Source organism: Asparagus officinalis, chromosome 5, assembly GCF_001876935.1.
Source record: "Asparagus officinalis chromosome 5, Aspof.V1, whole genome shotgun sequence".
In the NCBI taxonomy this organism is placed as follows: domain Eukaryota; kingdom Viridiplantae; phylum Streptophyta; class Magnoliopsida; order Asparagales; family Asparagaceae; genus Asparagus; species Asparagus officinalis.
This window is the reverse complement of record NC_033798.1, coordinates 2,051,053-2,075,044: the sequence shown is the minus strand read 5'-3', so window position 1 is coordinate 2,075,044 and position 23,992 is coordinate 2,051,053. Positions and strand designations below refer to the sequence as shown.

The 23,992-nt window shown below is 35.7% G+C and overlaps 1 protein-coding gene across 2 annotated transcripts; it reads left to right on the top strand.

The window, feature by feature from the left end:
• On the top strand, positions 77–15,421 carry LOC109842948 (vesicle-associated protein 2-2-like). Of its 2 annotated transcripts, XM_020411874.1 has the most exons (9): positions 77–174; positions 277–357; positions 4,835–4,905; positions 7,312–7,393; positions 8,528–8,643; positions 9,016–9,474; positions 9,724–9,783; positions 10,022–10,099; positions 14,970–15,421. In XM_020411874.1, the coding sequence occupies exons 2-9, from the start codon at positions 306–308 to the stop codon at positions 15,078–15,080; spliced, it is 1,029 nt and encodes a 342-aa protein (XP_020267463.1). In that variant the 5' UTR covers positions 77–174; positions 277–305; the 3' UTR covers positions 15,081–15,421. The 2 variants fall into 2 exon arrangements, with proteins under 2 accessions (XP_020267463.1, XP_020267462.1); XM_020411873.1 differs by having other exon boundaries at positions 100–357.

Below are 23,992 nucleotides of genomic sequence, written 5' to 3'. Positions count from 1 at the left end.
TTTCGCTGTTTCGTGTTTAATTCGCCGTTTCTGATCGCGGAAAGTAATTCAAGTAACTGCACCCTTGTCGACTGTTTTCCGCTCTTTTTCCTGCCCTTTTCAATCGACGATAGATATTTTATTAGCCGATCGCTCGATCCTTCGAAATTTCTGAGCAAATTCCCAAATTTTAGGGTTTACCGCCATTCGCCGTTCCTGAAATCATTTGAAAGATTCTGTTCTTGGATCAGATTTGAACTTTTTTTTTGGATAATTTTGATGCTCTTTTTCGTGTAGATTTGGCGTCTACTTCGGAGTGGGGAGCGATGGAGACGGAGGAGCTTATCGAAATCCAACCTCGAGAAATCAAGTTCACTTGTGAGTATAATTTTTTTTTTTGGGATGACTTTTAAATTTTGTTATTTATTCGAGGCAGTTTTAGTTGCTTTTTTTTTTAAATAATGTGGGTATTTGAGGGAATTTTAGTTGCTTCTCGAAATCCACATTTTGTAGTTAAATAGAAACACATCTAGTTTAGAAAATCTCCGACTCAATCTCAAATGTGAACGTTGCATAATGCAAATTCTCGTTGCTTTCGCCAACTTGGTCTCCATCTTAACGCCTTAAATTCATATGGGTTTGGTTTAGGCAGGATTTAGAGCCTTTGTTGGATCCTTAGTGCTTGAAGATTCACCTTTGTTTCTTAATTCGTTAGTTTTATGATTTTTACAGCTTTCCTCACTTGTCCCTTTTCAGGACTTTAGCCTAGCTATTGCTTATCCATGTTCTACTTGGGCAAGATCTTTACACCAATTATGAGAGGATGACTTCTTGCTGAAATTCTTGGATCTTGAGATATTGTTGAATCCTTCACGGAGCCTTGTGCTCCAAAGCTAACCCATTTTATATGAGAACATGCATAGATAAGTGTCATGTATCTAACCTAAATCCCACCACTGCTCAATCCCATTTGTGAGAAAATAAATTTTTGCATGGACATACATGCGGGAGTCAGCGACAAACACTATTCAGATTGTCTTATGACAAGAAGGTAAGAATATATACTAGGAGTAGAGAAAATTCTGCTCCTTAAATCATAACATGTTGTTTTACTGCAGCAAGTAGGCATATCTCTCTGATAATACAGCACTGACCTGAGAGGATACAGTAACTTGGAAACTAAAACATGTAGGTCTTAATTTATTATTCACTTATAGTTTTGTATAGGGGTCCAATCAGGTTGGTTTGGGTAAGCTTCAAGACCAATACACAACCAAATACACTGCCTGATGCTAGAATAATGAATTTTTAGTCTAAGTTGGATCTCTCAGGTCTTGTTTTGTCAGATTGGTTAGGTTGATTTATATTCATGATATTAAAATTCAAAAACTTCTATACAGATTACACTTATTCAATAATTCAAAGCGCTGTCACCAGAACTATCAGAAACCAACACAGCCTTTTTTTAATCAAAGTCTTATTACAGCAAATACCAAACATCTAAGAAGATAGTTGAACTTTCTTTGTGTATAACACATTGAGATATCTAACATGAACGGGCTCAAAGGCGACTTTCTTTAATTTAAGAAGATATAAAATTAGAGTTAGAGATGAAGGTCAGTAGCATGTATACATGTGCGTGCATACACGCGCGCGTGCACTCCCACACACACATGTATAATTGTTGGAAATTCGTGCTAAATACATACAAAATATGCAACGGAAGACTGTATATATAATAATACTAAGTATGTAGAGAGCATGAAAAACAAGCTAGGACCATCCTAATTAAATCTAACATGATCCCTATATTAAAGAGAGCATACAAGAGTTAGAAAGTCATACTTTCGAAGCGTGATTCGATGGAAGATCGAACAATCCCTAACTCTTACTCATTGTAGTAGTAAATCTCTTTGTAGTGGATCTCCGAGTCTTCAAGTGAGCTTGATAAAATCGGAGTCTTCTTGAGACACAATGCAAGATATCCACCCTAGGGTACTTTAAAATCCTACTACTTCCTCTTACTCAAAGATTGCTAGAGTTTAGTAAGAGGTAGATCTCTCTTCTTTTCTTTTATGGAAATCAACTATGAATAAACTATTTATTTTATTTTTCCATTATAACCATGAAAGAAGAAAGAGAGCTCATATTTATAGAGGAAGAATATGTCATGACATGAATGACTCATCCTATGAGTCACATCATGAGTCATCAAAATAATGATTCTCTCATGAGTCATGCAATGACTCATATCATGAGTCATGCAATGAATCATGAAGAATCAAAACTATGTGCTAAAACCATGTTCCCAAACCATACCACCTTAATGACTCATCTCATGACTCATTAATCAAGGTATAATGAAGTGTGTATTTCATAAATAAAAATACCACATCAATACTGTATTTCGTAATTTTCTAATTATTAACTAATAAGTCATCATATGACCAAAAAGTCAATGAGTTGACCAAAAGTCAACTGTTGACCAAAAAGTCAATCAGTTGACTAAAAGTTAACTTTATGGGGGAAATACTGAAATTCATTTCTTAAGCACATAGCATTCTGATTTTACCGATACATATAACCGTTTATGTGTATCCGGTGAAAATCATATATGCGTATCAATCATACGCATTACTCTATAAATTTGTATTTCATATGATTTAAGTACGCGCTTGGTGTGACTCTAGGGCCCAACTTAAGAACTCGGCAGTGGATGATAATGATATCCACAGTATAACAGAGATGCTAGCTACACATAAAGACTACTCGGGTATAAGTTGTGATAAATATCTGTAAGATGCTTACACAATTTTATCAGGACCACTCAGTGATAATACCATACAGTCCGGTCTCTTCATCAAACTATGTCAAACTATTGAGACTAGGGTATGGAAAACTGTCAAACCCTAATTGCTCAATTAGTGTTTGTTGATATTAAACTCATAACCTATAAGATCAAACTGACACTCAGTTTATCTTATTTACCTCAGCCAAGGATTTTCAGGTTATAGTTATATCAAATAATCTTATGATATCAACCCCTTATACTGGGAGAGAAGAATCCCATCTTGGTATCTCAATATCTACTTATGCCTCGGGATGTACCCAACAAGAACCGTTATGCACAACTCGATGAGAACTGTGGTTAGGTAAAAGTCTAAGTACATCTATACTGACATGTAAGATATTGCACTCATGCCTTAGGTCATGAGACTACTTTGTACTATATCACTTGAGAACTTTTATTTGACAGTTAAGTATAATTACCAACTAGATGTTCTCGGTGAGTCGTTCAGTCAACTCATTCACTAATGAGTCACCTGTATACTGTATTTTGATGTCTTACATCAATGATCTAAGAGATGGATCATCGTCCTCCCAAAGGAGAAATAGAGTATACACTAGTCTTCCCAAAGTGATGATATCCCTTTTCAACACTTCATCGACTAGGAACATTTTAGAATATACGTTAGCGACAAATCAGATCTCTTCATTACGATCAAATCCGAAATGTCTGATAGTCTAATATCATTCTAAGGACTTTATCTATATTTAAAAATACCAGATAAATCTGACCAAAATAACATACTATCATTTTGAACAAGGATGTTATATTCATATAGGTCCTGTTACAATATACAATTATTACCTGCAGGGCACCTATATCTAACAATAATAACATATTATTTAGACTAGATCATATTGTCATTAATGCTAATCTATCACAACAAAGAAAGAATTCCTACTCAAACTTCTGTATCCAAGCCCAACCAATCTGGTTTCCACCCTGCCGATCAGATCAGAAAATCAAGTTGGGTATTAGTAGGGATCAGGTCAACCCAACAATTTGTGTGTCTACTTTGTATATATTTCTTAAGTGAAGGAACATTTGGCCATCTTAACGTATTTCTTACACACATAAAAATTTAATATTATACTGCCATGTTCATCTTATGTATATATTTCTTAAGTGAAGGAACCTTTGGCCATCTTAACGTATTCTTACACACATAAGGCTTATTGGAAAATCATAAACAAGCTTATGTATTGTTTTTGGTCACACTTGTGCAGGAGGAGTAATGGAACTAGAAGGAATTGGTTATAAAACTTACCCAACTAAGCATCTTTGAGTTTCAACTACTTTGATCATCTGTATCATGTGTATCAACAAACCAAGTAGATTGATAATTAGTGCCAATGAAACAGAAAGAAGAAATATTTTTGGGTTATTTGCATTTTAATACCTCCAAATTTCACCCTTTTTAACTTTCATCCCTGAAGTTCTATTTGACATTGTGATACTAATGTACAATAAGTTGGAACCCCTTTTGTTCAAGAATATTTATCAACTTATAAAATTGAATGAGAAAAATTTTTACTTACCGAATTTCATTTTTTTTTTTGAGTTTGAGGAAAGCGAGGAATGAAGTTAGGAATTTGGCATATCAAATTGTCAAATTAATGCCGATCTGAAAAAGTCAGAATATCAAATTTGTCAAAAATAGAACTTCTGCTTATCAAATTTAAAAAAGGGGTGAAACTTTGGAGTGTTAAAATGCAAATAAAGCCATACTTAGTTACATTTTCTCCCTGATTGTTCTTTTAGATTTATGTGGTCAACAATTTGTTAAATTTGGAAGGCAATACTTTGACGCTTCTTCCTCGAAACATTTTCATCATCCTTTAACTTCACTTTTTTTGTCTGTTATCTATGGAATTTTACTTACCTTCATTTGTAATTATCATTTGTAATTATTTTGATATGCTGACACGTTGAGTTCAACTATATTTACATAGATCTAGTGGAATTTGAATTGACTTCTTCTTTTTTTCCTTTCCTTTTCTTTTGTAGTCGAGGTAAAGAAGCAAAGCTCCTGCTTAGTGCATCTGGTCAATAAGACCAACGAATATGTGGCATTCAAGGTAAATAACCTTCCATTTTTCTTTTGTCTCTTTTGCCCATTCATGTTTGCATTTCATATAAACGAGACCTGTGCTCCAAAATAATCAATTATGCTCTCAGTCAAAGTTGTCACTTTGAGAGTTGTACACTATTCCACATTCTACAGTGCTAGTTTTCTTCTATTGAGAGCTGCACATCATCCTCTCTGTAAGAGCGTCTCTTACATTATATATAGTTGGCTAAAAGATCAATTTGGTCCTTGTACTGGGACTTCATTCTTAAATTGGTCCAACTTGCCCCTATTTTAACTTTCTGTTAAAAATTCTGTTAAATAAAGATTGGAAGGACAATTTTACTTGGCTTTGCTAGAAGGGACGAGCGACAGAAAGTCTTCTTTTTCTTAGTCTTCTCTATCTAAAGAAAGTTTCGATTCCGCAGAACCTATAGGAGCAATAGACAGAGTTAGTGTGGTATAGCTCTTAGTAAGGCGTAGAGCAGTAGCGGTCTTAACTTTTCCTGTTACAGAATCGACTCTGAACGCTGTTCATGGCACGGTTAGCGGTGAAAAAGAATAGCGATTGTTGATACGTTTCACACGGCGCACGATTCCATGGATAGTTTCATTCAAGATCGTGATGGAGGACATAGCTTACGATCATCGGCTTTGATCATGCCACTAGGCATTTGATTAGGACATTGCACAATGATCCGAACACTTTGTCGCATCTCTTCGATACGGATACAGTAACGATCATAGCGATCTCCTCTGGTACCTACTGGTACATCAAGATCCGATTGGTCATGAACATCGTAAGGTGCTGCTCTTCGCGAATCCCAACATACCCCAGGTTGGGATGGGTAGGCCCACCACTTCACTTTCACTTAGGCCCGGGCAATTCATCTTTCCTTACAATTGAAAGGGCTATATATATTTTATTGAGGTGAATACTCTTTTTTCACCAATGAATGAACTTGTTTCTTGTCAAATATACAAGTATACAACATTCACTGCATAACCATCACCTTTGAGCACACCTTCAAGTCCTGCTTCAACTCCTATGTAAAGGGCGACGCATCAACAATATGCTCTTGGACCTCCGAATCCTAGAAGCGCCAGCAATGCACCGCCAGCCTCGAGTTCAACACCAAGACCATCTGCACCTTCATCATTGCCAATGTCTGATTCGAGGTCCTCTACCGCTTCTCCCCTTCCTCTCCTCCATCGCTGCTTGAAGAAACCCCCTTCGACCTCCATGAAGTCCTCGAGCACTTTGCCTTTGGCAATGTTTGCAAGGTGGTGTTCAACAAGGACACACTGCAGATCAGTCACGACGATAAGTACAGAAAAGGCAGAAGATTTCACAATCCTAAAGATGTCGGAGATGACATGTTTAAGGATTAGATGTGCGAACAATGTTCATGAAACTAAGTTCATTAAGTCTATGTCAGGAATTAGTACTTACTGAAACATAAATTTCAAATAGTCAAGAGTGTGGAAGGACAGTTTTTGTCTGTCTTACTTACTCTAACAAGTTACGAGGTGAATGATTAACTGCTGGTCAGAAGAGAGGAAGTTTGTACCTAGCATTTGAAAATGAATCTTCCCACGTTGAAAACAAAAGTTTTAAATGAATCTGCCCACATTGTAAAAAAATCAAAAGTCTCTCCAGGTTATATATCAACAAATTCATATAGATATAAGCATATGAGTAGTGAGTACACATAAATAATCTCGGTAAGAAAATGGAAGACTTTATAGGTTATAGTTTCTTCTGATTTTTCATGAGAAGTGGAAAAATATCAGGATGATAATGTATATCTAGTTGATTTTTTTCTAAGGTTTGTCAGTACAATGGATTCCAGAAACAGTGCCGAATATGACACAAATACCACTTTGTTTGTGTTGCCAAGGAGGTCAATGTAATTAACTTATTCTTCAAAGTAAAATTTTGCCGGACCACTACCCAGGAGGTCGAAGAGGATGTCGTTGCTCTGGTCGCCCTCGAGTAGGAGTTGAAGTGGTCTTGCTCAATGGTGATGACAAAAAAAAAACAGTATTTATCTCAATTAAATCATAGTCCTTTCAATTTTGGAGTTAAGGATAGAATTGTCCTTGTAATGTTTATTTAACAGAACTTTTAACAGAGAGTTCAAATGGGACTAAGCTACATGACTTTTTAACTGTTTTAGGTGGGGGCAACTTTTAACTGTTTTACGTGACGAACATTCACATTCTCTATCAATTTTTTCCCTTTTCATTCATTTTTTTAGTGGAAACAAAACCAAGTTACATGCCCTTTCTCGTGGAATTATTTCTAACCATGATGTCTGCATTCTGACTCTTAAATTGCAGGTAATATTATTGTTTAGTATAGAAAAAAAACTAAAGCATAATAGCAACTAAGTTAAAGTTTCATGTCGGCTAGGTTAAAACAACATCTCCGAAGAGATATTGTGTGCGACCAAACACTGGCGTCATCTTACCAAGGTCGACATGTGATTTTACAGGTACATTCTTATTAGTATCCATTTGTATGGTTGTTTCTTGTATACTAGGATGAACAATGAAGTTGTTATTTTATTATAGGGGATTTAATTGATGTAAGTTATTTAGTTGTCCTCTTTTGACTGCCACTGCCTCCTTTACCCTTTTTGTCTTGAAAACTCTTGCCTCGTTAGTTTCGCCTTTTGGTTCTTTCAAACTTGTGCCCAACTAACTGCGGCCCAAGACCATTTTCCAAGTTCTTATTAGTGTTTACATTTCCACTTGATTTCTTTTTACCCCAGAAGCTAAGAAGGCATGAGCCTTAGACTACAGAACAGTTGAGTTGTTAGGCAGGGCACTTGGAAGACAATGACTTCAACTGATGGAAGTTGCCTCCTTTACTTGCTAGTCCATTATAAATTGCCTAGGTTTAGAGTTGTTGTATTTTAAAACCCTTTTTCCAATTAACCTACTTGATGCACCGACTCAATGTGAAATCAGGAATCTATCTAATGTGGATCGAGTTTTGAAGAATTTATCAGAAGGGGGACTGAGTCAGTACAAAGACTGTTTTACAGTTAAGAAGTGTGGAGGGTTGACCGGAGCTGGTATAATTGATACTAAAGTTACCAAAGTGCATTATATAATTGGATATAAAAGTTTTATCAAGAAACGAAGGCTACTGTTTAAAAAAATATATCAGTTTCGAGAAAGACAATTGCTTTTTTGGTGCCAAACCGGTTTTCTTACCCTTTTAAATTATACATATTTCATTAATAACATGAGTTATAACAGTAAAAATGCAAACCTAATTTGAAGAAAGTGGAACTTGTTCTCCTATTTTGACAAAACTATTGTTCTTAATTATTAGAATATATTAGATTCTGCAACGAGTTTTCTGGATTGGGCTATATGTACTTTCCATGGTTTCATTATTAACTTAAGGCTAGGAAATAAAAGATTATTAAGTGATATCTGCAGCTATTTTTTGTAAAATTATCAGACGTTCTCGCTTTTCAGAACATAATTTGTTTTGTCCCTTTTATGTCTATGTTTCTTGTTGGGCATTCAGATTTCATAATGTCCCTGATGTATTAAGCTTTAACATCTAACTTGCTTTGCTTTATGCCTTACGCTTTTATTGTTAATGTATCCAGTCACTATGCAAGCACAAAAGACAGCTCCACCAGATATGCAGTTGAAAGATAAGTTCCTAATTCAAAGTACAATTGCTCCACATGGAAGTGGAGATGAGAACATTGAACCTGCCCTGGTCAGTAAATAAAACTTTTATATGGGCTAATCATTAATGCCAATAGACCCCCTGCAGTATCTTTGTGTTAACTTACTATTCTTCTAGTTTCATTGTTGTAGATTGAACCCCTTGGGTTAAATTGTTTGTGACTCTTTACCTGGTTGAAATTTCGATAAATATTGCCCATGGGTGAAGTTAGCGAGTCTACCTTGGGGGTCTAAAAAAATAAACCAGCGGGTCTATTTGCAACAATGAAACTGCAGTGCAAGTAATCAAAACAACGATACTACAGGGGGTCTATTTGCAATTAACTCTAAAGCTAAACTTGAGGTGGTCCATTCACTTTGAATCCTTGCTCCGTGTTTTCCCCTTCTCTTTGCCCTTTCATAGTTCTCAAAAGCAAGTGGCAAGTATATCGGAGAAAACAAATTGAGGGTAGTCCTTGTTAGTCCACCTCATTCTCCAGGTCTGCAACCAGTGAACGGAGCATTGAAGCAGGAACCAACTAATGAAACTTCCGTTGTTGAAGAAGCTCCCATTGTGAAAGAAACTCCGATAGCTTCTATTCTTAAAGAAACTCCTATAGCTCCCATCGGGAAAGAAACTCCTATAACTCCTGGGAAAGAAACCCCTGTTGCTCCTGTTGTGAAAGAAATTCCTATATCTCCTGTTGAGAAAGAAACTGGTATAGCTCCTGTTGTGAAAGAAACTCAAATGGCTCCTATGGTGAAAGGCACTCCTATACTTCCTGTTGTGGAAGAAGCTGCTATAGCCCCTGTTGAGAAAGAAACTCCTACGTCAAAAGATTGCACACCATTGAATGGAGTCCATGATATTCCCTCATCTCAAGTAAGAGTTATCATTTCATACATGGAATACCGTATTAATATCTGCAGTTTTAGGGTTATAACATCTGCACCTTATACCTTTTTGCATATGATCTACTTAACATGAGAACACATACCTATTGAGGTGTTCGGCGCTTGGGCTTCTTGTATACATTCTGTTAATAAATGGTGCTCTATCCATCTGTTGTGGATTTATTGGCATCTCATTTAGTTTTCCTTTTGCTGAATGTATATCTTTACTCCTGTCCAGGTGAGGGATCTTGAGGATTTAAAACTGAAGGTCAGCAATCTCGAATCAAAACTTTTTGAGGTTAGCCATGCTCCCAACTTATCGCATGAATATGGCCTGGCTTGTTGTTGTTACCTTGTATAATTAATTGATGGACATCTGTGACCAAGGCTGTTACCTATGAGGTCTCTCCAACCTAGTTGCAGTTGTGTATGGGAATTGTTTGAAAGAAAATCTGCCAATTATTTCATAATATTTATATTCTTAGAGACGGTTTCATGTACGTTTACATATGTAACAGAAGTTGAATCTTTTGTAGGCTGATAAGACCATTGTTACACTGAGGAAAGAAAAGAGCTTTGCAATACAAGAAAGAGATGGGCTAAAGGAGGAATTGGTGAGTGATTGACGTCTGAGCTTCACTTTTCTAATGATCATGCCAGCCAATTTAGTATTTCAGAGACGAGTTAGTAGTTTTTAAACTTTTTATTGTGGATTTACTGCCATAGTTTGTTCCTTTTCGTTTTATTGCCATCTCTTTTGATAAAACATTAAACTGGTGCTGGTCGTTTGATACTATGAATTCTGACTCCATTGGATATCTGTGATAGCATATAGTCTCTTTCACTCTGAGAACCAAATCCAAACATATTGTTCTCGGACATCTCCATTGATATTGTTTCTTATGAAATATATGACATATGATATACCCAGACCCATGTTGGTTACTTCATCTGACCAAACATCGGTGTGTCTGATACAACAGATATAATATACATCTCCACTATTTCCAACAGATACAACAGATATAATATACATCTCCACTATTTCCAACACGGAAAAGTCTATAACCATTTTTCACCTTACGGGCATGTATAAGCTGAAGTATGTAACGTCATTTTAGACAAACTTGATTGTTTTCTAAGTCATTATGTATACATATGTATACATATATATACATATATACATATATATGTGTATATACATATATATGTATATATATACATATATGTATTATCCCACCAGCCTTTTAAAATGCTAGTAAACCCACAAGTAATGTAGGAAGCTATAAGCTTATCGGGATTACCATTTTGTCTACAAATTGTAGAATACATCAACATACGATGCATAGTGGAGTATATTTGATTGTCAGATAATCCATCAATATTCCATTCATAAATATTTCTACCGTTATAGTTGGCTTGTATGTATGTATCATTTTCTTCAAATAATACATCAGCAGGAGTAGGCTGTTTATAATAATAACGCTCTAATTGTTTAGGTCGTGGTGTAATTTTATTTACAGTAGAAAATTAATTTTCTACATCTAATATCTGACTTTGTTTTATTAAGATATTATCATCGTTAGATGTTTCAGTGTCAGTATGAATTACTGACGAGGTGGATGGATCACCATCAATTGTGTGTAATTTAGAGGAACCAAGCTTTTTTGTTAAAGCTTCAATAACTTCCGAAGTCACTTTATCACCTGTATTGAATCCAGATATATCTAGAGGTGGCTTAATAGTGGTTTTTTCTGTATGTTTAATAGGAGCCTTAAATTTCTCTAACTCTATTAACGAAGGAATAATATTGTTTAATTTTTGAACAAGTTTTTCAATTATATCTTCAATTCTAGTAAGTTGTTGACCTACTATTTGAAGATAAATATTTGTGCAATTACTTTGTTTAATTAGCTTATTAAGCTCTTTCAAAGTTTCATCACTGGATTCAGTAGTTTTTACAAAAGTTGTTGCTTCTAGTGTCGAAGTTGAAACTCCGGTAAGTTTTAGTGGTTCAGTTGGAGGATAAAGAGATTGATTGATAAACCAGTACTTGATTTTCATTGTTCACAATATTCTTCAAGTACTCCAATTCTCTTTTCTTCCTCTTGAATATAAAATTTTAAGAACCAAAGAACGAAGAACTTTATCTTCTGATCTTTATCAAGGGTTTTATAATAATTTGATTTAAACATTTGTTATTCTCTATTAGAGAAACTCCTAAAAACCATTCTCTAAATGATTCATGGTTTTTACACCGGAATTCTTTATTAAGATATCCTCGTAATTTACTGTTAGATGAAAAATCCATAAACTAGTTTTTACATTTGAAAGCTCCTTTCAGAGCTTGTGGGAGAAAACTTTTCTTTCTCTTTATAGATTGGATGAGGTATATTGTTTTGAGATATATTAATCCCTCTTACCTCGTTGGTTCTTTGAGAATCGGATCAAGAAATGGATCATCTAGATGAACTTGTAACGTCTGATAATCTAATTGTTCTAGAAGGGTCAAATACTATTTCGACTTCTCCGTCAGCCGTTTGGGTAATTTGATCAATTTCTTGATTAACTATAGGCTGGGGTTTAATAGCTTCGGGTAGAACCCAACTGTTAGAAAAGTTTACTTCAGTCCATTTAATTTGTCTATTTACTACAATATTGGAAGAAAATAAATTAGTCTCTACTAAGACTGTCTTTTCAGGTTTTGTATGCACTTTAGCTTTAGATGCAAATGTGCTTAAGGCTTTATAATGAATACGATATATAATCGCGATTGTTTCTTATCCTGGTAAAAACTCTGTAGGATCTGAAATAGATACACTAGAACACTAGAGGGGGGGTGCTTGGTGTTCTTTTAAAATTATTGCAAAGTAGATAATAAATTGCAAAGAAAAATGGCAATCTCAGAAATTTGCAAACACAAACACAAGGATTTTATACTGGTTCCACCAATCCGGTGTACATCCAGTCCCCAAGCAAATCCCGCTTGAGAGTTTCCACTATGATTTTGAATAAACTTACAAAATCAAACGCAAACCTGACCAAGTTGCAAGTCCCTGCAAATTGCAACACCAATTGACAAACTCCTTGCCAATTTGAACCCCAATCTCTAAGCCAAGAGATTAACCCTCTCACACCGAGAGAAAACTTGTAGGAATAACACAATGATCCTATAAGCCTTGAATGTGTAGTGAAGTGCAGTAGTGGCTTAGGATTCTTTTGATCTCTGTAAAATTGCCTAATTGATTTGTTTTTGATGAAAGTATATAGGCAATTTCAGAAACTCTCCTTTTTCAGAAAATCAGAATGTTTTTCACTTGAAAAATTGCACAAAGATCAAAGCTTATGGGTATGTATATCTGTGCAATTTTTCTGAACAAATAATCTATATATAGCCCTTGAAAAGATAAGTTTTTAAAGTTTAAAAACGTTTAAAAACGGCTAAAAACTGTCAGAAATTCAAATTCTAAAAACTGGAAAACTGTCACTTGTAGTCGACTACTTTAGTCATTAGTCGACTATACTGAGTTCAAACAGACTCTGTGTTTTCAGAAAGTGTTCTCAGTAGTCGACTATAATGCTCATTGGTCGACTACACTGAAATTTGACAGAAACTTGAAAACTGATATTTTCCTTCAGTAGTCGACTACTGTAGTCATTAGTCGACTACACTGTAAAAAGACAGAAACTTATAAATTGGAATTTGAGTTCAGTAGTCGACTATAATGTTCATTAGTCGACTATACTGTAAAAATACAGAAACTTATGTTTCTGTCAAACACCTCAGTAGTCGACTATAATCTCTATTAGTCGACTATACTGTAAATTGACAGAAATATGTATTTGAGTTCTATACATGAGTAGTCGACTACTATTCTACTTAGTCGACTACTAAGGTCAAAAATTCAGTAAAAAGAAGTTTTTATAATTAAGTTTTAACTACTATTCTAATGGTTAACATAGGGGATTTCTATAGTTAACCAACACACTAAGCCTGTGTTAGTGTGTTCTAAAATTGTGTGTGTGTGCGTGTGTGTGATCAAGGCTTGTACAAATATTCTAAGTAAAGAAAAAATCAAATACATTATCTTTTGTTCTTCATTTTCTTCACTTCAAAATGCCTTGATATCCACCTGCACTTGTACAGATTCTGATATTGAAATCTGCATATGAAAGTTAGTGCACACACAATATAAATTGTTATCATCAAAACACTATCATGGAGATATGATATTCAACAAACTCATACCCATGAGTTTTAATATTAAGACTTATAGCATCTAAAATATTAGAACCTGTTAGAGATAAACTCAAATTTGGGTATACATTAAAGTATACAGGACCATTACATAAACTAGTTTTTATGATGCCCATTAAAGATTGTGCCCAGTTTAAGCACCTTGCATCACGTAAACAAGTGAGTAATGATGCATTTAGTCATTGTAAGGTTAATGGTCTAAATGCTACATGAATTCATCCAATATAGATATATTTATATCGATCTATATAGGGTTCGATATCTTTAAAATTAAGCAAATTAATAGTTTGCTCATTTTGATCAACTGTCGTGGTTCTCTCTAAAGTCTTTATTGCTATTAAGGACTTATAACCAAAGAACCCAATTTTATAGATGTCTCTATTAGGGACATCTGGAATGGACCACTTGTTAAGTGAGTCCAGTTCAGACGGATATTCCGTCAATTGAGCATTTTTAATTTTCTTGCTCTTGTTATAAGTCTTCTTAGAAGACGAGGCAGAGACTAACTCTGTCATTTGAAGTTTATTACGGATTGAATTATGTAAAGATTAATAAGTAATGATGTATAATTAAAAATTTTCTTTTTTTTTAGGAATAAAACAAATCTTATAATAGCACGTATGTCAACGATTTACATAACCCTTCATGTCATCACGGCTTTAACGGGAAACATTACACTACGCGACTTTAGTGACGTCCTGCTATCATGCCTTTTATTTTATTAACAAACATAAAAACATATTTCAATTATAAATTCCTACTTATCTGTTTTACATAACTATATTCACAAGAATAATTTAGCCAATCATGACTCTGATACCCGTTTTGAACAGGAATTTAAAAGACAGAAAATTAAAATAATGATAGATAACTTATTAGTGTGAGGCCAGCTATTTCTAACGAATTTTCTTGTTCCAGTTTATTTCATATGCTATATGTTACAGTAGCCTTAGGTCGGCTAACCTTTACAAGAGGAAGAAGAATATCGTATCTGAGATTCTGAGGTGTCACCATCTCCATCCTTTCTACACAATATTCTGTAGAGAGCCATTTATAAGAATTTTTTTCTCCCATGAAACTGTCATAGGATACATCCCCCCTCTTTTTTTTTTTCTTTTTTTTTGTTAAAGAAACCCTGTCTGTTGGATATCTGAACTGAGTTTTAGTTTATGCTCAAATTTTAGCTTTTCCATCAAAATTTAAATATTTGACCTTTCTAATTTCAGGCTCTGATGAGAAGGAGATATGCTGCCAAGGTTCGGGTGGGCTTCCCCTTCTTGTATGTAGTTTTCATGGCTCTTGTTGGTGCATCACTTGGATACCTTCTGCACCAGTGACGAGGAAAGATTTATCTTCACGGCCCAGCTGTAGATTAGGAGAGATTATAAGCACTGGAAATTTTAGTTAGTGTTTATTATTGACAGTATCATACTAGAATAAAGCAGTGTTTCTTTGTGAAGGATCATAATTTTCTTCTGTGTATAGAGGAACTATTCAAGGACTCGCTTTATCAAACCGTGGGCTTCGATTCCTTTCCTTATGGATCTTTTTGATCGTTGTACATAAATTTTGAGGGGAGGAGAGATGTTTGTGTGACATCTCTGTATGTTACCTAATGCTCGCGTGTTTCTTGTATTTGATGTTTCAACTCAAATTGCTGCGGGGGTCATTTGCTTCATTCCATATGTAATTGCAATGCACGTGCCGACTGCATGCAATTGTTATCACATGCAACTGTACGTAGTCGAAAATTACTCGATTTAAATTAAAATTTCGTGTTTATAATTGTGTGTTGCAATTATTTGTTTTGGAATATTAGGTTCTTTTGGACTTTTTGGGGATCGACTGCAATTCGAGTTGCAACTTCCCCTTTATTCAAATTGACTCAGATTGCAGTTGAAGATTTTTTTTTTCTTTTCTGCAACTGCTATTGCATACTATGATATATCTCTTTGATTCATAGCATCAGGAATGCCGTCAGTTGTCGGTTTAGATTGTACCACAACGTAGGAGGATGTTGACATCGACGATTTATTTTTGGATTCTTTGGTTTGTTTTATAGCTTATAACGTATCAATTTGTTGAGCAACAGCTCATCAGACAAAGATGTGTCTTGCTCGCTTTTGTTCGTGCTCTGCACATTTCTAATCTGTTGAAGCATCTAAATAGATTATTGTTGTATGTTTCACTCTAAAGCTATAACGCCTCGTTTGGTTATGCGGGAAGAGGAGTGAGAATGGAATGTAATTCTAAATTATCGTTCATGTTTACCAAACATGATGGCTTTTTAGATGCTAGAAATGTCATTCTCATTTCTCATCAATTCTCACTTAATGTCGAAATTGCTATCCGTAATGAGTTATCAAGGAATTGAGATTCTCACTTTAAGTGAGAATAAAAATAATAAAATAAAGTCTAGATATACCTTTCTTAAAGATACTCCAACTTAATTTTCTAATCGCACAAAAAAATGAGAATGAGAAAATGCATTTCATTCCCACATTAATTTCATTCTATTCCTATCTTCATTCTATTCTCACTTGACTTCATTCCCGCGTACCAATGAGACGTAAATGTTATGATCGTTTCATATTCATTCAGCTCAATGTGTGAGTTTGATCAAATAAAGACATGAGATGAGGTTTAGTCTCACATGGAAACAGGTCAAAGATCAAATGTCTGAGTCAATTTGAATTCTAGCAGATTAGTGGACGATGGCTGTGATTTGTTATCCTCTTGTGTGATACCTGCAACCTAAACTTTCATCCAAATACTAAAATTCTTAACATTTTTCTACAAATTAAAATCTAATGTTTTTTTTCTGAGAAAAGGGTGGGTGAGATACTCGTGCGATCCATTCTCCCTTTAATCTCTCTCCTCCTATTTTTCCAAAGTTCACACTTTCTACATAACAAAAGGAGAGGGCGAGCTTTAAACTGAACTCTCCAGTTGTTTCTTGACAAATAGACCGCCTGAGAGGTCTATTTGCAAAAATAAATTTAGAGTAGTAAGTTCAAAACAACAATGCTGCAAGGGGTTCATTTGTAATTGACCGCATTACCGATTTTAAATCAGTTCAATCTACACAACATACGAATAAGGGTGCAATGAGAATATTGTATTAATATAATTTATTAACTTCAAAATATGTGTGCGTGCACGTATCACATTCTCCTTTGATATATGATTTTCTTTAGAGGACATGCCCATCGGTTTCGAATTCTTTATATATATAATTGACTGTAAAAAAAGCACAATTTATTACCTAGATCAATGAAATATTTTTTTTTTACGAGTCTCCTAGCTAAAAGAACGTCTTAGATGAATATGGGATCCATTGATGAAAAAAGAAATTTTACAAATCGCATAATAGATTTCTCCATTGTTAAGAACATGGGGATTTCTAGCCTCCTCTGTTGTATTCTTTTTTCTTTCTTTTTCTTTTTTTTTTTAAAGAAACATCCAGCATTAAGGAGTGGACACTTTGCTTCCTCTTCTCCATGTTTGGCTGGGATTATGACATTTTCTCGTCACAAATTAATTGTCTAAATAATCTAATTAATTGCCCAAAAAGGTGATGGTGAAGGACAACAGCTGAAGCCTAGATTAATTTTCATGTTTGCTATATCCACTCCCAAACAGTAATTTTGGGAGTTGGATTGCCGAAAATGCCCTTTTGATGGCGAGGTTCACCTTAGAACAAACGCGAGGTTCGTTAAAATTGAGCTTGACGCTCACCTGAGTTGAACGCACAAATTTTCATGCTGCACATCCATGATTGATCTATGTCATTTGATTGTATTGGTATATGTGACCATTGATGGGTCGAGTCATGATAAATGTGACGAAGGCCGTTTTGATCCTATATTGATATAGTCAATGGACGAGATTGTTCGGAAATACCTTTTCAGTGATAGCAATTTTTGAGCTCATAAGGTTATACACAATTTAAGGAATCATATGGTGCCCAAGTGGGAGATTGTTGGATTTAATCTAATAAATCTAATTTGTGGGCACATATGATTAATCAATGTGTATTGCTATCTTTCAGGATAACCCACTAAAGTGATCAATTAAGTTGGGTTAATGGGTATTTAAATATAATCATGGGGTTATATGTGCAGATACCAGGTTGTAATTGTAATTTATTGAGGGGCTAAATTACAAAAGTACAACATCTATAAATAAGGGGTTATGGTCCCTAACCTAGGGTTACATTCTCTAATTCTCTTCACCCCCATCTAGAAAGAGAAATTCGGATTTAGAGGAACCCTAAGGTTAGAAGATCATCAAAAACCCAACTCAAGATTTCTTCTATGGATTCAGGTATAAGCTTCCGCTCATTTATGATTCTTGATAATCTCTTTGAATTAATCATGGCTATATGATTTTAGATCTCAAGTTTTGGTTTAGATCTAACATAATTATGATCTAGTAAGCACATTGATTGCGGAACCTCGTTAAATCTCTGCTTTCCTTTACTTTTCGTCATCGATTTGTGGTTAGGTTCTCGGCGGTTGCTAACATTATGTGCCTTAAATTAAGATCTAGTAAGGCATTTTTCATGATATTATGGTTGCAATTCTGGCAACTGTTTCCTTGTGTTTGTTGCCTTTTCTGCACAGTTTCAAGTTAAACCTGCTGAGTTGTATAGTGTTTAGAGTTAAACCAAAGTGTAAAGTTTTCATTGGAGGGAACTGAATTTTAAAACTAAATAATGATTCCCACAACTAATTGCTATCTAATAGGAGCAGATATCTGGACGTGCGTCAATCAATTGTACATTTGAAATTATTATGGTCTTAGATTTATGTAGGGGTGTCCAAAAAGCCCGGAGCCCGGACCCGGCCTGGGCCCGGCCCGGTCGTGCCCGGGCCCGGGCCCTGCCGAAAATGCCCTTTTGATGTTGAGGGTGTTTCTGGAATGGACTTGGCCTGTTTTGATTTGGGAGAAGGGCAATTTAGTCCTCACACACCCCCAAAATTACTGTTTGGGAGTATGAATAGTTGGACCCATTAATTTTGGACCGTACGTGTTGGAAATCACCAGTCATTTTGGGGTGCTTTGTCTTATTTAGTGGTCCGCAACCTTAGTGCATTGTCCTCTTATATGTCCCTACTTTGTTTATGGTGGAGAAATCAATGTACGGTTCTCATTAGTTCAACGTAATATACACTAGAGTGATGATTTTCAGATTATTGATATGTAGACTATAAATAATCTAAGACAAGTGTTGGGGAATTTTAGTCTCCTCGCGTACTACGATCTCCACAATTCGGAAGCTAACCCACAATAAACAAGATAGAAAATAACCACAATTAAGAAGAAAGAACACCGAGATTTACATGGTTCAGTACGACCAACTTCAACCTACATCCAGGAAATTCACTATGTATCAGGGAGAACTACAAAAGGAACGACTTAACTCTCGTCTCTCAATCTCTCAACCTCACATACATAATTAACTCTCATGTTCTCTCCAAAACCCACTGCTTACAATCTTTTGAACGGATAAAGACTGCAAAACTCTCTCCCAATATTGTAATCTTTTGCATGGATAAAGACCACGAAACCCTCGCCTCTTGCACAATATTCTTGAATCAGCCTACGCCCTCTGCTAACTCTAGATTAAAAGAATATTGGCTTTCCCCTTCTCCTTGGTTTTTCCTCCAACAATAGAAGAATATATATAGGGAAATCAAAACCCTATCTCTAGCCTAATTTTATAATTAGAATAGCATTTAAACTCCTAGTCATGATGAGACTCAATCTCCTAATCATGAAAGATCTCTAACCCTTATCTAATTCTCATGAAGTTATATAAAGAATCAAAAACACATCCCAACATTCTCCACCTTGGATTTGATTCCCAAACTTCCTTGAAGATATATCATTATCGTCTTGAAACTTTGCCTCACCCGCACTCCTAATCAGAACACATGTATTCCAACTGGATGCCCCTATGACCCTCACTTTCATCGCCTCCATCTCTCTTGCGTGCACCAAGAGATTTTCGTCATCTCTAACATTAGAAGCAAATCAATCATGCTTCTCCTCCCAACTTGAGCCTGACAATAGCCTCCCCCTGCTTGTTGTCCTTGTGCTCCACTTGCATCGCTCGTCTCAAACTATATCGGTGTACCTTTCTTACTCCACACTACGAGCCGAATACCTCTATCTCCTCCATCACTTGGTTTGGACCAAATATGAGCACTCATCGTCTTCAGGTCTAATGCCACAATCTTCATTAGCATGTGTATCACTCAGTCGTGCCTGCTTGCAAGCTCCACCTAATCTGGCACTGTCCTCCTAGAGTCTATAGACCAACCAACTCTTGCTCCCATGATTATTTTGAATAATTATATGTTGACAACTCTACTGCTAGAATCACGTCTAATTCTCTACACCAGTCTCATTCGTCGCATACTTGTTTTTCCTATCTGCCATCAGATTTGTCTCGCCATCACTATTAGAACTTTTCTACACTTTCTGACTAATCTGAGCATAATTTGAAAAATCAGACCTCCTATCACGTTCAGAGCCCTCCAAAACTTAAGAATCAACTCCTGGATCATCGAAATCCGCCTCCAAACTCTCGATCAGAAGACAAATTAATCTACACCGTCGGATTTAATTTAATAATTTTTTAACCAAACCCTCACCCAAACAGTGTTCTCGTTGCTATAGTGTTCCCGCCACTACAATACCTCCTTTTTTTTTCTTTTTCTTCATATTGATTCTTATAACACCGCCGATCTTCACTTTTGTACGACGTCTATATATCTTGCGAACTCGCTCCCGGATCCATCATCATGGTCCTGATACCACTTGTTGGGGAATTTTAGTCTCCCCGCATACTACGATCTCCGCAACTCGAAAGTCAACCCATAACCAACAAGATAGAAAACAATCGCAATCACACCGAGATTTACGTGGTTTAGTCGACCAACTTCGACTTACATTCACGGGGCAACAATACGAGAAATCCACTATGTACGAGGGAGAACTACAAGATAAACCATTCAACTCTTTTCTCTCAATCTCTTAATCTCACATACATAATCAACTCTCATGTTCCCTCCAAAAACCATTGCTTACAATCGTTTGAACGTATAAAGACTGCAAAACCCCTCTCCCAATATTGTAATCTTTTGCATAGATAAAGACCATGAAACCCTCGCATCTTGCACAATATTCTTGAATCAGCCTACACCCTCTGCTAACCTTAGATTACAAGAATATTGGCTCTCTCACTTCTCCTTGGTTTTTCCTCCAATAATAGAAGAATATATATAGGGAAACAAAAACCATATCTCTAACCTAACTTTCTAATTAGAATAACATTCAAACTCCTAGTCATGATGAGACTCAATCTCCTAATCATGAAAGATCTCTAACCCTATCTAATTCTCTTGAAGTTATATAAATAATCAAAGACACATCCCAAGCAAATTCTAACTTTATTTCTGTTCCGATGTCACATGTATTTTATCTTCACATGTTTCCGTTAAGTAGAAATACTTTAGATAATAGGGAGGGGGGGAAAAAACAACAACATGCTCCCCGGGTTTTTTTGTTGTGCTTTTTTACTTTTACATTGTTTATTGGTGAGGATTAATCTAAATTTTAATTAAGGGACGCGCGTGTCATTCACGTTCTAAAAACTATTTCCCACCCACATAATCAATCCCTTGGCTCATGATCAAGGTGTAGTTTGAAGTGTAAGTACAATTTATTATCTAGATTATTTTTCCTTTTTTTTAAAGAAAGGTCCAGTAATTAAAGAGTGGACACTTTGCCTCCTCCCCCCTCCACTTTTGGCTGGGATTATGACATTTAATTTATCGCCACCAAGCGTCCAAATAAATCCAATTGACTGCCCAAAAAGGTGATAGTTAAGGTACAACAACTAACGCTATAGCTTGGATTAATTTTTTGACCGTATTGGAAATTAATTAATCACCAGTCAATTGATTTAGACGTTTGGCGCACTGTGTCGTCTGACGTGTCCCTACTTTGTTTATGCATGATGGGGAAATTTTGCGTGATCATCCAACTAGCTAGTTCTATTAATTGATGATGATATTGAGACCGTTGGTATATATCATGTAGACTATAATTAAGCAAACAAAGGACACGGTGTTAATTAGCATGAGTAATCATTAATCAGTCCCCACTGACCAATCAAGTGCTGCGTTTCCCTCAACGTGTGCATTTACGTGTCGCTCGCTCGAGCTCGAGGATTAGGACTCTCAAGCTATCTCACTTCTCTCTCAAAGAGGCTCTCTAACTCTCTTTATTAAATGTTCTAGAGGATTCCACACGCTTCTAGAGAATTCTACACTTCTCTGGAGTTCTCGCCCTCATAGTACATGGCTCAGGTTAGTTGGAGAAATCACGGTCTATTATCTTGGCCAAACCAAGTTTCAAACTATAGAGTAAGATATCTTAGCTTTACAAGCAAGTTCTAACTTAATTTTGTATTCAAATTGTCACATGTCTTGATCACGTGTTCCCATAAAAAGTTGAAACACTTTAGAAGCAGAGAAAACTAACATGCTTTTGTCCTCTGCATAGTTTAATGGTGTGGATAAGAGAGATTAGCTAGTTAATTAAGGGATTAGATTAGATTCAGTGTTGATCACGATCTAAACCTATTTTATTCCAGACCAATCCTTTCACATCGCAAGCCATGCAACTGAACTCGTGGCCTTTCATATCGCAAGCTTACATAAGCTAATATTAATAACCAAAATATCTCAATTGCCTACAACTGCAGTTACACCGAACCAAACGACACCTGACCAAAATAAGTTGATCTATGCCTGGCCCACACTAATCAAGCGGTAGACGACACCTCATACTACAGTAATGCTTACAATATCATTTACTGTAGCGTTATTATTGTGATAATAAGAGGCAGGATGTTGTAGCATTTTTTATGAAAAATTACATTTTAAAAAGCACGGTAGCAGAGCGGGATACTGTAGCAAATCCAAAAAAATCAAAAAAATATTATAGCATTTAAAATCGGGATTACTGTAGTCAAAAAAGATATGTTATTAATAATAACCAAAATATCTCAATTGCCTACGACTACAGTTACACCGAACCAAACGACACATGGTCAACATAAGCTGATCTACGCCCGGCCCACACTAACCAAGCTGTAGACGACACCTCTGACGGGGACGGGTGCGGATTAGAGTCACGTGGTTGGACCCAAGTTTGGAATAAGCCCAAAATATCAGGCCCTACTCTGATAAAACGAAGGCGAGTTTTACCACCACAACTTCGTGCGAGTCGGGTACGACACGCTGCTCCAAAGCAACCCGACGGTCAAACCCCCCCCCCCCCCCACCTCGCTTGCTGTTCGCTGTTCGCCCATTCCCGCACCTGATCTCGAGGAGCCCCCAAAACTGGGTTCGCGCGGATCAATGCGCGCACCAAATGGGGTGACGCAAAAAAAAAAAAAAAAAAACCCTGCAGGCTCCGGAATCATGAGACAAATGATAGGCTAATCACGAGTAGACGTGCTGTTGTCTTAATAATGCGATGAATCTTAAGTAATACCGTGACACCTAAGCGATGCCTCTTCATTAGTCAGGTACGCCACCTTGAAACAGCGACATGTCCCCTGTACGCCACACAAAATAAAAAAATAAAAAATAGTTTCTTTGATTGCCGTATTAAGGGTCTGTTTGTTTGCTCGAAAGTAATTATAATTACCAAGCTATAACGATATTATAGCTTCTACTTTCAGGGCCGTCTCAAGCATTTTTGAGGTTGTAGGCAGAGAAAGATATTTAGGGCCTTAATAGTTTTTTAAAAATTAAATATTAGTTTTTTAAAAAAATAGATTTTATATAAAATTTGATTTTCTGGCTTTTTGAGATGCAAAGTTACTAATTAAATTTTTATATTCAAGCTTTGATAATAAATTCTTTTTAATTGATAAAATTGCCAAATCATTAAAATTTTTTTGAGACATTGTTGTGAAATTGCCAAATTATATTAGTTTTTCTTTTTCTTTTTACCGTTACAATCTAATTAATTATAGAAATGAAATATAAAAACTTATGATTAAACTTTATTAGTGTTCTTTTTCATAGATAAAGATAATTATGGATAATTATAGCAATAAATGATCAATTAAAGATAATTTAGAATCCTAACAATAGACCCTGTTTACTTTATTTGTTTGGGCAAATAGCGAACTGATGTGGCAACCAAAAATCTAAGATGACAT

Bases quoted from the DNA above. Each gene is read 5' to 3' on its own strand.
- LOC109842948 (XM_020411874.1), top strand. From the start codon at position 306: ATGGAGACGGAGGAGCTTATCGAAATCCAACCTCGAGAAATCAAGTTC. The intron at 358-4,834 runs GTGAGTATAATT...TTTCTTTTGTAG, and splicing joins TCGAGAAATCAAGTTCACTT to TCGAGGTAAAGAAGCAAAGC. The intron at 8,644-9,015 runs GTCAGTAAATAA...GCCCTTTCATAG, and splicing joins AGAACATTGAACCTGCCCTG to TTCTCAAAAGCAAGTGGCAA.